This window comes from Brachycentrus maculatus, unplaced genomic scaffold (genome assembly GCF_059751285.1).
Source record: "Brachycentrus maculatus isolate JH-2025_06_01 unplaced genomic scaffold, ASM5975128v1 h1tg000068l, whole genome shotgun sequence".
NCBI lineage: Eukaryota > Metazoa > Arthropoda > Insecta > Trichoptera > Brachycentridae > Brachycentrus > Brachycentrus maculatus.
Window position 1 is genome coordinate 2272739 of NW_028280822.1, and position 17009 is coordinate 2289747.

General features: G+C 34.1%; 1 protein-coding gene across 1 annotated transcript in view; it reads left to right on the forward strand.

The window, feature by feature from the left end:
* The first annotated feature begins 342 nt into the window (after window positions 1-342).
* The window catches only part of Best2 (bestrophin 2), an 86859-nt gene continuing 70192 nt past the window's right edge, over window positions 343-17009 (forward strand). The window contains exon 1 of the mRNA XM_088256882.1: window positions 343-620. Within this exon, the coding sequence (XP_088113008.1) occupies window positions 550-620 (71 nt within the window). The 5' untranslated portion in view covers window positions 343-549. The remainder of the gene's footprint in view (window positions 621-17009) is intronic.

Genomic DNA, 17009 nt, shown 5'->3' on the forward strand with positions numbered 1-17009 from the left:
ATAAAAGGAAATAAAATGAATTTTATAAAACATTTAATTTTTTATGGAAAATTTGTATTTTTCAAATCAACTTTTTTTTGCTTAACGCGTTCAAAGGGTTAAAGAAAGGGTTTAAAGAAAGTTAGTTTACGTAGGCCCTTAGCCCTTAAGTTTGAGTAGTCGGGAATCCCTAGCTCTGTGCGTTGGGTAGGATTAGTACGGAGGCGCACGGCGCAGCCGACTGGTGACGACTAAATGACGTTCGCAGCTACCATTAAAATGACGATTTGATAATGGTGGGGTGGGCAGCTCCGCCCACGGCCTCTACGGGCAACAGAGTCTGTAGCCTGTAGTATATAAATTAGTTAGTCTTTGCCTGTAGTCCGAAGCAGAGAGCTGAGCGCCTAGTCTGCGTGCGCTTCCACTCATTACGCCCGGTCGACCAGTGCGGAATTCCTCGCGCTATTATGTGATCAGACCCGCTCTCCACTGTTAGTTGTATTGTTTCCTCCGTCCCTATGGAGAGTGATCGTAGTGCATTCAATTAGTATTGTTTACAAATAAGCCAAAATGACTGTTTCGTATGCCGGTGAAGTGCCGAATGGAAGTAGTTTCGGCTGCTTTTGGAGAATTCTGTGCAAGTAAGTCAACATAAAAAAAATGTAATTAATTTAAGTTTAACTTATACATTTTTTTTTATTTATTAAACATTTATTATTATAATACAACTTAATGAGTTATATTTCATTACACACGACTAGTTTCGAAAACTAACAGATGTTTTCATCTTCAAGTGAAAAGTAAAACTAGTTTTATTTTTCACCCGTTAATAAAAAAAAACATCTGTTAGTTTTCGAAACTAGTCATGTGTAATGAAACAAAATTTATTAAGTGGTATATTACAAGCGTTTAACCTTTTTTTTAATCAACATGTCTTCCACAAAGTTAATGTCGAATCAATAAATAATATATGTTTAACTAGTTAATACAACTATTTATTAAAAATCTATTGAGACACGTTTTAAGATTTATATATTTTAGGAAAATGTGTTATTTACTGCGTAAAACTTAAATTAAAAATGGATAGATTTTACCACAAAGTGACTTACAAATCGATGGATGAAATTCACCCTCCTTGCAAAAGTTGTATACAAAATATTAATTTTATAATTTAAAAAAAAAAATTCTCCTACTTGCATAAATAGTTTTTATTGCAACATCATACCACTTTGCACGCGATCGCTTAGGCAAACTTATTTTCTTTATTATCCACTCATAAAAATCAGGTTTCCTTGAAAAGTAATAGTGCTTTGATACAAGGTACTGCAAATCCTTTCTTAGTGTTAACTTTTAATGATTTTTACAACATATATCAACACGCTGTTGCACATTTGTATCAACAAGTTTCATATCACCGAACGCCAAACTTCAAAAATCAAATACGACACAACTGAACATTTGTTTTTTTTTATATAAGCTAGTACGAGTAGGGGTTCGCAAACCCAAGTGACTGTCATTCTGGAATTTTTGCATACATTTTATTACATATACATACATATTATTTATTGCTTTGGCATTAAATTTGTAGAATAACATGATGATTTAAATAAAATAAATAAAACACTAGGAAAAGTGTTTTTGAGTTAATGTAAAGACGACAATGTTCGAGAATTACAGAAAAAGGTGACAATATAAACAGTATTTTCACCTATTGATAAAAATATTTATGTAGATAAGTTCTCAAAAAGTGGTCCCATTACAACCATTACCAGGAGTAGGCAGAGAGAATCGAACGCCACACCACTCTGTCTTTGAAAACATTCTTCGCCTCTTCTACATTCATGCATCTCCTCATACATACCCGACGATTCTTACTGACTGACTCCTGACCCGGCCGCTTTCAAGTATTTGACATACCTGATAGTGCCAAGTTTTCCTCGTTCTTCCTCTGCTTCTTTTTCCAACTACATTCGCCTCATAAATTTATTAAACCGTTCTTTCCTCACTCATACGTTCCACATGTCCAAACCATCTCAACACACCTTTCTTAATTTTATCGATAATGCTTATCTCAACCTTGCATTCTTTCCTTATTTCATCATTCGAACATCTATCAAACATCGTTTTGCCACACATTCGTCTGAGGGATCGCATTTCGATTGCATTCAGTCTGCTTATATTTAAAGATATTCAAATATAATATTATACATTCCTCCTCTGTTTCCTTTTTCATATATCAGTACAACAGTGATGACCTCCACTCTGAGTTACTTCACACATATCATCTGCATCTCAATCAAAATATTTCACTATGCTTGTGTGTATACAATACCTTAGCAGGTGTCAAGAAACACGTTGTCCGCCGTAAATAATGTTTAGTATTTCTTTTACTCTCAAAATATGGCGCTGCCATTGCGTCGGAAAGAGTGTAAAAAACATGTTTTTACCTGTTACAGATGAAAATACCATTTTTTGACAACGTTGTGTCAGAATTTCACAGCAATCGGTGAATACGTTTAGGGGATTTAACATTTTGAACAAACGAACATTTTAATTATTTATTTTTGTAGATTCATAATCACAAAATATGGCGAATATTTTATCATTAATATATCGTATATCGTATATGCCACATATTTATTATATTATGAACATACGATGTTTGTGCAGGTTTTTATATATCGCTCACTCTTTTCAAGAACGTCATAAATCAAAAAAACTTGATTTTTCAGGAGAACATTTTTAAAGTTAAAAAATATAATACAATTTATTAAAAATAAATATCAAGCCACTTATTGAACTTTTTACTGTGCAACAGATCTTTTTAGGTAAAACCTGAATGTTTTCTTCTCCATTTGAAAAATAACTAGTTTATTTAAAAAATAATTAAAAATACCCTTTTTTCAAAATACAAAAACAACACTTTTTGCCCTGAAGCGGGTAAATATTAAGTTAAAAATATGCCTCTTTTGCTGGGATATAGTACATTTTCTGGGCATTCCGAAAACATTGAAAATTTTCAATTTTTGATTTGAATGAAAACATTTAAAACACAATTGAAAATTTTAATTTTTTTATTTATGACGTTCTTGAAATGAGTGAGCGATATGCAAAGGAACACGGTCATAAAATATTAATTGATTTATCGTATAACATGCTGGGTTTATTCGCCAATCAGCTTATATATTTAGCTGTAAAAATATTTTTAATAGAAAATCACGGATAAAATCAAGATATTTATTAACGTTTTCCTTACTTTTATAACTGACCACATTATTTATTGTACATAAGTATAATGAGAATCACATGAACAAAACAATCAACGTAAAGTTATTTATACATATACATAAATGTATATACATATGTAGATAATTGGATTATACATTATGTAAAATTAATGAATTAACTTTATAAAATTAAACAACTTTGTTTAACCACTTTTTTATATTATAAGTATACTTTATCCTACCGGTTTCGACAATAATCTTGTCATCATCAGGGTTTATAAAATTCTAAAACATTAAAATACTTATAATTAATTACATTCCCTTACCAAAAACTTCCACACTGTCCGTAAAAAAATTTAAATGCTATTTTTATTGTGCACTGCTTAGCAACTACTAAATAACAACTACGAAATGGAATCACCCAAAAACAGTATGAAGCCGCGCCGCATACGTAAAAGTAAGTAAAGTAAAGTACGGAAGTTTTTGGTAAGGGAATGTAATTAATTATGAGATTTTAATGTTTTAGAATTTAATAAACCCTGAGGATGACAAGGTTCTTGTCGAAACCGGTAGGTTAATGTGTACTAATAATAAAAAAGTGGTTAAAACATAGCTGTTTAATTTTATTTAGTTTATAAAATGTGCCACAAAGTATCTGCGAAAAACATTCAAGAAATGTCGTTTCTTTGTTTTCCAAAGCAACAAAAATATATTGAGTCTAATGTCTTTTTTTTATTTATTATTTTTAACTTGCAACATGAGATAAAAGTATTATCAATGTCCTACTAAGTTTCTTAATACGAGATTAACGAAGATATATTTTTACTAAGTAGGTACTTTTTAAAATTTTAGAAGGGAGTTTCGTTTTATCATTTACCTTGCTTATTATGTACAATATTTATAGATCATTAAGTGGATTTTTGTTTCTTCTAGCTAAAAAATATTTTATTTCTATATGTGTTGGGAACAGGAGACAAAGTCTAGTGTGGGCTAATAAGGAACTTCTCAGCATTTGCTCATAGCTGGGAGGAAACTACGGAAAATTCCTCAGGAGAAGACGGACTGTTGACTGTCGTCAACAGACCTTCTGTTCCACTAGAAGGTGATTAGACCTTTTGTACCCTAGCTTGGTTTATGGTACCAATGTCTTTCACTATTTTGATCATGTATGAGTTCCTCGTGAACTATCATGGATTCGATGACGAATACGTCCTCACCCAGGATACCTGGTAATAATTTTTCTTTCAATATTAATTTATTATTTCTCCCAGCGCTATTTCAGGATTGGTTTTGCTAGTATTGTAGTATACTATAATTATTTTAGTACTGGGATGAGATTGGTTGATTATAATAATTAACTCGAATAATAAAGCTTCCACGGTAAAGCCACGTGGAACGAATAAATAACAGATCGCTAGAAATCTTATCTTGACGTTTGAATAGTAGATAAATTTGCATTATGGGACAGTGAATAGCGAAGAGCAGGGATAGTCAAACTTTTTTTTCCCTCCCTTCACTTCATGTTTATACAAAGATATACAAACATAAGTTTGTTCTCGGATTGAAAAATAAAATATTTAAAAGTCAGTATAAAGCACTCAAATACGGGTATTTATTGATCTTTATATCGGTAAGTAATGTTAAAACTTATCCTGGGGCAGATTGCGGCTCTGATCATAATCTGCTGATTGCACAAATCAGAGCCAAGTTCAAAATTATAAAAAGGGATAAGTTTAAAACTTTAAACCTCAATGAGCCAGCAATTAAATTAAATGTTTTGGCACAGATATCAGGAAACAAGACGCTGATTTCAACGTAAACTCCTCAGAAAATGTCGAACAGCGTTGGAACAGTCTCAAAGAGAAAATTGTCAAGACTGCAATGAAATATCAGGAGCCGAGAAATGAAAAGAGGAAATCTTGGATATCAGACCCCACATGGGATATGATATCAAAGCGAAAAGCGATGAGAGTAAAAGGAACCTCATCTGCAGAAGCGAAACAAGAATACTCTAGGCTCAATAAAGATATACAAAGACATTGCCGACGAGACAAAAATAAACAAATTTCGGATATCTGTGCTGAGATAGAAGATAAAGCGAATAGCGTCACTACAAAGGATCTTTTCCAAAAGGTTAAACTCTTAACCCGTGCCTTCAAACCTCAGACATGGGCAATAGAGGACCAAAATGGAAGCGTTCTGACGGACATTGGCAGCGTCTTGGAGAGATGGCGAGGTTACTGCTCCGGACTATATGCCGAGACCTCAACAGCAGGAAGTCCTTCCTTTGAGAATCAAACCATGGAACCCGACATTTTGGAAGAAGAGATTCGAAATGCACTGAAAAAACTAAAATGCAACAAGTCCCCCGGCAATGACTGCATACAGGCCGAGCTTCTAAAAGAACTAGGGGATAAGGGCATAAAAACAGTGCTGGATCTCTGCAACCTCATATGGAGAACGGGAACATGGCCTCAGGAATGGGCTGAATCTGTTTTCATTCCTCTTCACAAAAAAGGCTCATCCAAAAAGTGTGAAAACTATAGGACAATAGCACTTATCTCTCACACCAGCAAGATAATGCTATATGTTCTAAAAGCACGATTACACAGTTACATTGGATGGCAAATACCAAAGGAACAAGCTGGTTTTGTGAAAGGAAGAGGAACAAGAGAGCAGATCCTCAACATCCGCCAAGTGATCGAAAAAAGCCGAGAGTTCCTGACGCCAACAGTTTTATGCTTTATCGATTACAAAAAAGCTTTCGACTGCGTGAAGTGGGAACATCTGTGGAAAGTACTCATGGAGATGGGAGTCCCATCCCATTTGATAAAACTCATCCATGGACTTTATGCCCAAAGTAAGGCAATCGTAAGAATCAATGGCATAAACACTGCAAGCTTCCCCACTGAGAAAGGTGTAAGACAGGGATGCATACTCTCCCCTGACCTGTTTAACATCTATGGGGAATACATCATGCGCAGGGCTCTCTACGAATGGAATGGAGGAGTGTCCATTGGTGGCGTAAAGCTGTCCAATATACGATATGCGGACGACACAACACTTCTGGCGAAAGACCCAAAAGAGATGGTAGATCTCCTTAAACGAGTAGAGATTGAGAGCAAGGCACTGGGACTAGAGATTAACCAAAGCAAGACCAAGATCATGATCATAGATCGATCTAAGAAGTTTGGTGATCTCGGGAACTCACTGGAAGGTTTAGAGATAATAAACGAGTTCCAGTTCCTTGGATCTCAAATCAGCAATGAAGGAACTTGTGAAGGAGAGATTAGACGTCGTATCGCCATCGCCAAAAGTGCCATGTCTAAGCTAGACAAAATTTGGAAAGACCGGGGTGTGAGTAACAACACCAAGATGAAGCTTGTCAGGAGCTTGGTCCACTCCATTTTTCTCTATGCTGCTGAAACATGGACTATAAAAGCAGCAGAAAGGAGAAAAATTGATGCCTTCGAAATGTGGTGTTGGAGGCGCATGCTCCGAATTCCATGGACAGCTAGACGCACCAATGAGTCCATTCGCCAGGAACTACGCTTGGATGGCTTGTCTCTGGCCAATATCTGTACCCGACGGATTCTCCAGTTCTTTGGACACGTTGCGCGTGGCAACGAGGATAGCCTGGAACGCCTAGTTGTGATCGGTAGCCTGGAGGGAAAGAGAGGGAGAGGAAGATCCCCACACGATGGACCGATCAAATTAAGGCAGCAGCAGGCACCTCAGTGGTTGGAGCGCTACGTGCAGCGCAGTCAAGGGATAACTGGAGAAGAGTCATTGCTTCTGCAAGGGTCACAACCCTCAGCAATGAGGATTAAGACGGAGAAGAAGATTGATCTTTATAAAAATAGTGTTATTTCATTCATTGATTCGGCAGTCATTATATATTATATCTTTATATTTTTCTGTTTCTTCTATGCATTTCATGTCAGGTACCTCTGACGTCGACTGTCAATTGAGAGAAATTGTCCTTGTCTATGTCAGCTCTAAACAGAGCCTTGACGATCTTGACATCTTGACGATCCTGATCCCCGCCCAATCTCGTATATTCCGGAGCCAGTAGATCTGTCCACACCTCGTCGACCCTATTCGTTGATCATATTCATTTTTAATTAAAAAAAAAACTTTTAATACCACTACTTTTAAAAATCCATTGTGACACTCTTTCAGAGGCGTCCGCATCACTTTCGCGGTGTTTGAAAATGATGCGGAATGCGTATCACAGCAGACTTTAAGAAATCATTTTATTTATCAAGTATTATTTTTTTTAATTAAAAACAAAATAATGTCGTTAAATTAATTTATATTTTAGTCTATAGAAATAACGTTGTAACGCTGTACCCGGCCACGCGTCGCTGTGGCTCTGTCTGGTCAAATAGAATGGAAAGAATAGAGAAAGCGCACATTTCTAAATTCCTTCTGATGCCCGCATAGAGCAATGCGTAGTATTGTGTGCACGTTGTTGTTACGTTCAACAAACGACACTCCCATTGTATTTAGTAAAATATATGTTTTTCAAAACACCTGCCACAGGTGTATAAAAACGACGTTCTTATGCCGCCTCGTGTAAAAATTTCAAAAAGCAATCGGATAGAAACATTAAACTTTAAGAAATTTAAGATTTGGAATAAACGAACATTTACCTAAGAACATTTTGAGTGTGTCCAAATACTTGTTCACAAATCTGGATTATCTCCGATTAAATGAGTTATTTATGATATTACTTTTTGATATCTCAACAAAGATGAAGATAATGGTTATCAATCACGGGTAGAATTGGTGGATGTTACACGTGTGTTAAGTGATCACTTAAACCAGCCTATGATGGTCGTGAGCCCCGTAAATTCCCAGACTTCTTTCTTCATGTTTGTTGAGATGTCAAGGAATAATATGAACATTTACCTTTTTATTTACATATATTTATTAGATCCTTCATGCTGATGTTGCGATTTTATTTTTTGTATTTTCTGGTTAAATTATTGCAAGGAATAAACGAGGGTCTTTTGATAATATTTATTCGGAATCTTTGTTTATATATAATTGATAAAACTAAAAAAATATATTTAATTATAATAGTCAATGATAAATGGATAGTTGTCAAACAAGAGCTGACACCGCGAGAACGAAAAGCCTTCTTAGAACATCCGAAATGAAGACTCTACGACCCATTGCAGACCTAACACTTTGCGACAGAGTAAGAAACTCTGAAATAAGACAAATCTGTGATGTTGAAGATGTTGTGCGATGGGGAATGAAAGAAAGACGTTTCTGGAGAAATCATGTGGGAAGAGCGAGTTCAGATCGAGTGGTGAGGATAGCACTAATGTGCAAACGCAACTAGCCGTAACTCAAATTACGGCTATTTAGCGTAACACGGCTCAAAGCATTGATATAACTGACCTCTATCATAAACAATCACAGATTTTGGTCCATCTTTTTTCTTTACTGAGATATTCATTACAATTTTGTGTCATTATCCAAATAGATACAAAATTGTATTAAGTAATTTGATACATGTGTTGTCAAAAGGCTTCATTTTAAGTTTAACTTTAAACTCTTTTATCTTAAAACTACTGTTTTTAACTTGCGGCTATTTGCCTTTGCACATTAGAGCAGCGGACAGCAGCATAAGAGGTAGCAGACCCCCAGGAAGACCACCTAAACGATGGTCATCTGCCTCCCAGGAGTGGACCGGAGAATGACAGGACATAGTCCTATATAAAAGGAAGAATAAGAAGATGTTATCAAGCACTTGGCACTCTTCCTTCAAATAATCAATTCATCCATGATATGGCATGTGCCATCAGAGTGATATTGACGAAACACCATTAATCCTAGTGAAACCCTACTGCTCTCCACGACAACTAGAACGCCTTTTGGTGACCGGAAGGAAGTGACCAAGTTGACTACCACTGTGTGTGAAGCGCACATACTCGTATAATGAATGTTGAAGATAAAGAATATATATATTTATGTAAAAGCATTTATTTACTCATGTATTAAACACAAACACAAATACTCGTGCACGTTACTGACATTCAAGTAACATAATCTAGTACGAGTCTATGTAGTCTATATATGCACCCCCGAGGGTCCTAGCCATTGCTGGTATACTCACTTTTGTACATAATAAACTTTAACGATTTCCCTTTTTTTAATTAGCAAAATTTATTGATCCTCACCTAGAGTTTTTTTTTACACACGTCATTAGTATTCAAAGAATTATCGAAAGTTATTTATAATTATTTAATAAAAAATACTCAAAGGTTAAATCCAGTATTCTGTTAAATGTCAATATTCTTCAATGAAGGTTGAAAATAAAGAAGAACATTTTATATAATGTAACTTTCAGTTTCCAATGAGGAGTTTCAATAACTTTATAACAAATAACAAATAAATTTAGTTATTCCATTATAACGAAGAAAAGATAAATGGATTAAGGCCGAGATCTCTGACGATCAAGTTCAAAACGCTAACGGCCACGCTAACAGCCGGTCGTGTTTCCACGCACGAGTTTAAAAAAAAACTTTGGAATTCTACATTTAAAAAAATATATTTATATCATATAACTCCTTACGTTTCATTAATTCTTTAATTTTCAAAGCCATATATTTATTTCGAAGAAAAACATATCTTTTCCATACAAAAACTGTATTAAAAAAATCAATTACGTCAAATGTTATTTAAGGAGTTAAAGACTTATGTATTAATTTTAAATCAAACACAGATTTTTTGAGTCTACTAAGTAGACTCAAAAAATCTGTGTTTGATTTAAAATAAATACATAAATTAAAATAAAGTTCTACAAATTAAACGCCAAACCAATAAATGAGTTAAAGACTTACCAAAAACAGTTTTGCCGATTTATTAATACTTTTTTAAATTTTGACTAACTAACTAACCATCACGCAGCTCGACCGAAGGGATAGGTAGAGAAAATAGAACGCCAGACCAATCAGTCTTTGCACACAATCTTCGCCACTCCCTAATTAACACAACTTCTCATACATACACACCTATTTGAAATACTGTATTTGAAATACTTGATCATGCCAAGTTTTTCTCGGTTTTCCTCTGCTTCTATAACCAACCAAATTCACCTCATAAATTTTATTTAACTCTACGTTCCTCACTCATTCGATTCACATACACAAACCATTTCAACAAACCTTTCTTAATTTACAATTTTATTTTAACTTACACATGTTTGTAATATCGTGTTTGCTGTTTTAATTAGCTTCTGCATTACGGTGAATTATTACGACCAAGACACGACGATTTCTTTTAATTGTATACAATAATTACGAATGTACTTAATTATGATATAAAATGCATATTGATGATTAAAATTTAATTAATGAAAAGTAAAATGTTTGCCAAAATAGGTACTTGTTTTTATAAAGAAGGTCACTTGCATATTTTATACAACAAAATAATTCAGTGCCTTTAAAATTTTATATTTTGTGGTAAATCTATAAATGAAATTCACAGTTTGAGTGTGTCAAAATCCTTGTTCAAAAATGATTTGGGATGGATCTTGCATACATTTCAAAATAAAGGGTGTCTGCCAATAATAAGCATAATATAATCAACCATAGATACTGTCACGAACTCGTACATGATGCGAAGTGTGAATAGCATGACAGCCAGTTGAAACCAAGCCAAGTGCAATATATATTAAAGAAAGATTTTTTTCAATTGGTCTGTATGTTTGTGATGTATTTTTCACATTTACCTACCTTATCCTTACTATCGTACCTGCAGACTGGCCTTTAAATGTGGAGGCTTTGCGTATTATAATTTTCTTAAATGTAATTTTAGTAGTACAGTTGTCAATCATGGGTAGAATGGTGAATGTTACACAATATAAAGTCATTACTTAATCCAGTCTATGATAGCTTCGGTATTTATTTGATTTTTTTTCGCACAAAAATGAAAAATGCTCATATAATTTGTAAAACCAAATATTTATTGAAAAATAAAATAACATAGATACATAACACTTACAGTTAGCAAAAACCAACAAAATCAGTACTTACTTTGTTGTTTCTTCTTTTTTTATTACTGCTTCAATACGTTTTGGCAGGGATTTAACCAAATTTTGTATGTAGTCTTGAGAAAAAAATTCAAACCACACTTTCCCGATGACGTTGTTTATGTTTTCCGTTGACTGAGGCTTTATTTTATTTATTTCGATTGCCATGTTATGCCACAAATTCTCGATAGGGTTCAGTTCAGGATTTTTTCCGGGCCAAACCAGTGTTGAAATTTCACGAATTTTTGTATGTTCTGTGACAAAAAAATTATTTTAAGTTTTATATTTTTTTAATATATTTTTTTAACATTATAAATCACAGTATCAGAAAAAATAAAACCAACAGTTTTTGGTCAGTGACACGGTGCAGAGTCATCTTGGAAAATGCACTTAGAAATATAGGAAAAGTGCATTTCAAATGACGGGAATAAATACTCTTCCAAAATTTTGTAAACTCTTTCTTTATACACAAAGATACATATTATACAACTTCAAAATATAAATATAACGCTTCTTTATCTATTATGGATTCGGGAGGGTTATATTATGCTTTACTATAAAGAAATAATGAACATATAACCTCCTGTCTCTCTCTCTCTCTACTTTATAATATTCTTCACGACCCCAATGCACCTTATGTATATCTCGTTGTAATTTTTATATACCTTTCAGATCTTGGGCTATCACTTTGGTCTTCTCAGGAGAAAACACTTTCCATTCCTTGCCCAATCACATCGTTATTCATTCATTCCAGCAATATCCAATCGGTCGGTCTACGGAATAAATTACCCCTTTGTATGGAAAATGCACAATCTCTGATGACTTTCAAGAAAAACCTAAAAAACTACTAAGTAAAACCATATATTTATTTCTAAGAAAAACCTATTATTTTAATTACAAAAACGGTGTTCTAAATTAAAAATTCAACTAAAACTGCTCTAAACTAAAAATTCAACTAAAATGTTACCTGGGTTTAAAGAAAATTAAGCTGCGATTTATCATATATTGGACCTTAATTGTAATTCATACATTTTGCTGTTGATACTTACATACAAGCTCTATCTGCCCTCTAATTACAAACGGCTATACAAAGCTCAAACTTTTAGGTTGGTTGGAAGATTTTGCTTCTCATCCAAATACCCGCCAATGCACAAAAAAAAAATTGTACGAGATAATTTAAAATAATGCATTTTTAAAGATGCTTTAAATATTATTTTAAACACGAGATTCAATTATGTTACTATGTTAGAACAGGATTACCAAATGGTTGTGTTATTAGTGCAAGAGATAACACGATAACGACATTTCCTTGCGTATAATAAATGTATTACGCAGATGAAAAATTCATAATGATGTATTAACAAAATTAGCCTTGAACCTCTTCCGTGTATTCCACTAGTGTATCTTGTAATAATCAAATAATCGAGTCATCTATAAGTAATGAATTATTGTTCGTGCCAGGCATTCACAATGCACTGTAATATGACGTAAAATTCTAGCAAGCTGGAAAAATATTGAACTATTTCGATTCATAATTTAGGCAGGTAGGGACAATTAGGAGACTACAGCCGCTTGTGCACTACCCGGAATTTCACCGCCCGGCAGTCCAATTTTGAAAAATAAAAGCGACTACGACAGTTTAGCGTGGTCAAATTTACGCGCAACGTGTTCACGCACCGATCAAGAGCTCCGATCCGAAGAAAGATGGACAAAAGCACAAGCCAATCCAAGCCAATCATCGTTTTAAAAAGCTAACTGAAGTACCGGACGGTAAAATTCCGTACAGTGCACAAACGCCCTATTTGTGTCTTATAATTTAAACAAGTAATTAAAATGTCATTGTCTTGCAGTGCGTATTTATGTTCTAATGTTCGAGCGACTGAGAACTGCTGTCAAAACAAAAAGGAAAATCGGCAAGTTCTGTAAAATAATATCAATATTAATTGTTGACAACTCAACATAGACGAAGAAGAATATGTAAATCTGGGTATTTACATGGCTTATCACCTGTCATAGGCTGGTTAAGTGTTCATTTTATAGATGTGTAACAAGTATCATTCTACCCATGATTGACAACCACACTACTCAAAGTGATCACTTAAAACCAGACAATAACAAGCAAGCGCTGTAAAAACCCAAACCTCTGTATTCTTCTTCTTCATTTATCGACATAAATTGATTCATAATAATTATCAATAATCCCTCCACTTGTTACCTAATCATGCACCCTGTGAATTCCTTTTTTCGTCAATTTACATCATTCTTCCCCCATTCTTTCTCCTTGTGCTTTGCAAAATAGCAGTTATGTTATGTTCTTCAACCTAAAGCTCTCTCACTTACGTCATTTTTATTCCACTCCTAGATACAAAAACCTGTAGCTCATAAGAAACAACCCTGCTTTCGTGTAATCATTGAGTTAATACCGCGTCGTTCTGACGGAGTGCCCTATTCACCAGTGAGAATGGATAGGTTCTAGAAAAATACTGCATTGTAATAACACAATCAGTCATACGGCAATTTCTCACAAATATTTGAGTGCAAGCACTATCTGCCTTCTACTTGTAAAATGCTTAATAAGGTACAAAACGTGCCACTATCACTGCTCTGTTTTTGGTTGATTCGCGAATGTCGCTTCATAGCAAAGTGTATGTCTTCTGTAAGACCAGAAGAAGATGATTGGAATAAATAACTCTGATACTTTTATCTCGTCGTCAGCACCTTGTAATTTAGATTTGATCAGTAATAATAATAAAAAAATCGGGTCTTAGCTTCGTAATAACGCTGCTTAGGTTGTGGCCACGGGCGGAATTGAACCGGCCTGTAACAGAAATAGCCTCGTTGTATTCTTCAACCAATCGTCCAAACAGGTTAGTGGTGGTCGGAGTTACAACACCATGCCGGGTTCGTGCCAACGAGACAGCACTGATTTATCGTACGCCATGGAACTGAGTTTGACGCAAATCGACCGTTATTGCTTTGCGGTTCATTTAGATGGAATTTATAGGATAATTTATTTCTGATAGTAACTGGTTGAAAGTACTTCTTAAGTGTAATTATCCTGCATAATGACCTGAGTAAGTTCTCGTGAAGTAATTTAATATTTCAACGAATGGTGAACTCAAACCTTCGATGTAATGATTATATATTAATAAATAAACTTGTCGTATAGTATTATAATTTTACTGAAGAGAACATTATATGAATTAGCATAAAATTACACACCTATGGGGTTGTTGCTATTTTATCAAATCCTTAAACTAATTTACTGATATTTTGTGTAAAACATCGTAATAAGAATAATTGAGGCCAGCGGCAAAGCATAATGTGAGCAAGGAAAGCGATTTGTTGATTAATGTTGACAAATCTAACGGTATGGTTTTGAAAGAGAAGAATGTAGATCTGAGTATGAAATAACGGTAATAAGGGAATTTAGGTACAGGTTGATGATTTCGTATAAACAAGAAGTATGTTTTCTAAGGATAAAAAGATTGATAAAAGTAAAGAATCACTAGGGGAGAGTGAATGCCATATCCGAATAGCCATGACGATAGCCGATCCCCGGTAGATGACTCCCAGAGATAACATGTAGATGGAAAAAATATTATTCACAGTGAAAATATTGCCAAAATCCAACAATTTTTTTACCAATTTTCCCTCTAAAAATGAATATTTGTTTGATTTGATGAGACTTCTGAAAAAATCGTTTTTGAAGTATGAACTTAAGGAAACAATACTGTAGTCGTATTATTTTTTGTATCGATTTTTAAATATGCTTAAGAAACATTTCCTAAATAAAAAAAAAAAACGGAAATGAAGATTTTTGGGTAAATCGCCACTTTTCCGAACTCTTCTTTTGATCTGCTGTGGAACTTGCAAAATGTTTCTTTTAGTCAGGATGAAATCAGAATGTTTACAAATCGAAGAATGCGTATTTGTAGTGAGAATGAATCTTCCGAAGATGATTCTATTCCTTTGGACGGTCTTGATACCGATACTTTCATGCAACTTCCTTCCGACCTAATTTTTTCCATTTTTCATATTTTCCATCTTTTATTTGAGTAGTTTTATATCGCTCACTCCTTTCAACAACGTCATAAATCAAAAAACTTGATTTTTCAGGAGAACGTTTTTAAAGTTTAAAAATATAATGAAATGTATTAAAAATAAATATCAAGCCACTTATTGAACTTTTTACTGTGCAACAGATCTTTTTAGGTAAAACCTGAATGTTTTTTCTCCATTTGAAAAATATTTAGTTTATTTAAAAAAATAATAAAACAGTACATTTTCTTCAAAATAAAAAAAACAACACTTTCTGCCCTGAAGCGGGTAAATATTGAGTAAAAAATATGCCGCTTTTGCTGGGATATAGTACATTTTCTAAGCATTTCGAAAACATGCACAACTGAAAATTGACGATTTTTTAAATATGACGTTGTTGAAAGGAGTGAGCGATATGTTCCCTACACAAAACCGAAAGAATTACGAATATATCTGTATATTTGATGAAAATGTATTCAATTTTTTACACACTTAATTGAAAGATTATTTTTCCTCTAAAATTATTCCGCAATATTGGCATAATATGTGAAAAACTACTCAGCAGTAAAACGGTTAAGTAAAATAAATATAATATCTGTGCGAGTCTGTTTCTAAGCAAAATATTGGCCTTTAATAAATACTAGTATTTTATTTTTATATTTAAATCTGATCGAACATCATCACTGTCCAAGGCCCAATTGAAACCATTCATATTTGTGACCGTATCCGTTCGCGTATCCGATTTCGAATGAGAACCGCATCCGCGACGTAAACCGCAACCCAAGCCACTATTCGACGGCAGTAACAACCATAACCGCAACCGTAGCTATTAGTAAAAGTGCAATCCAAACAACCGTAGCACGAAACGCTACTGCAACTGACACTCCAACCGTAACCGCAAGCAAATGATCGATTATAATCGGATGATTATCTGAATTGCGTAGGCGGGATAATCGATAGCCCTTAACTTAATTTACTTTAACCCCAGGTAAAACTTACAAACTAACTAAAGCGAGTGTTTTTGCCTAGAATTTTCACACATGAATTACATGAAATTATAGTAACTTTAAACATAAAGAGTAAATGCACTCACAAGTAGGCATAGGCTATGAAACTTATAAAGTTGAAGCCTGAGTAGGGACATGATAAACGGTGTTGCATAAGCCGTAGCTAGATTTCAGAGTCACTTGGATGTTAGGTAATTAAAAAAAAAACTAACAACATTTTGAGTGTGTCCAAATACTTGTTCACTTATCTGGATTATCTCCAATTATAGGAGTTATTTATCATATTATTTTTTGACATCTCAACATAGATGAAGAAGAATATGGAATACGGTCGTACGTAAATGCCCAAACTTCCATATTTTTCTTTATCTATATCGAGATGCCAAAAAAGAATTAACTTACTAACTTATCATCATTCCGCTTCGTAGGCAGAGAGAATAGAACGCCACACCACTCTGTCTTTGGTAACATTATTCGCCTCTTCCGCGTTCATGTATCTCCTCATACATACACGCCGATTATTTCGACTCCTTATTTGACCGCTTTCAAAAAAATGTTTATTCAGTTAAATTTTATCGTAATTGATATTTTTTCTTAAAACACCATTTTCGTATTGAAAAAAAATCTAATTCCAATACATTTTTTTTTAAAAAAAGGTGCCCGGAGACACGTCTGGCTCCTCGCGTAGCCGGTTGCATACTGAATTCT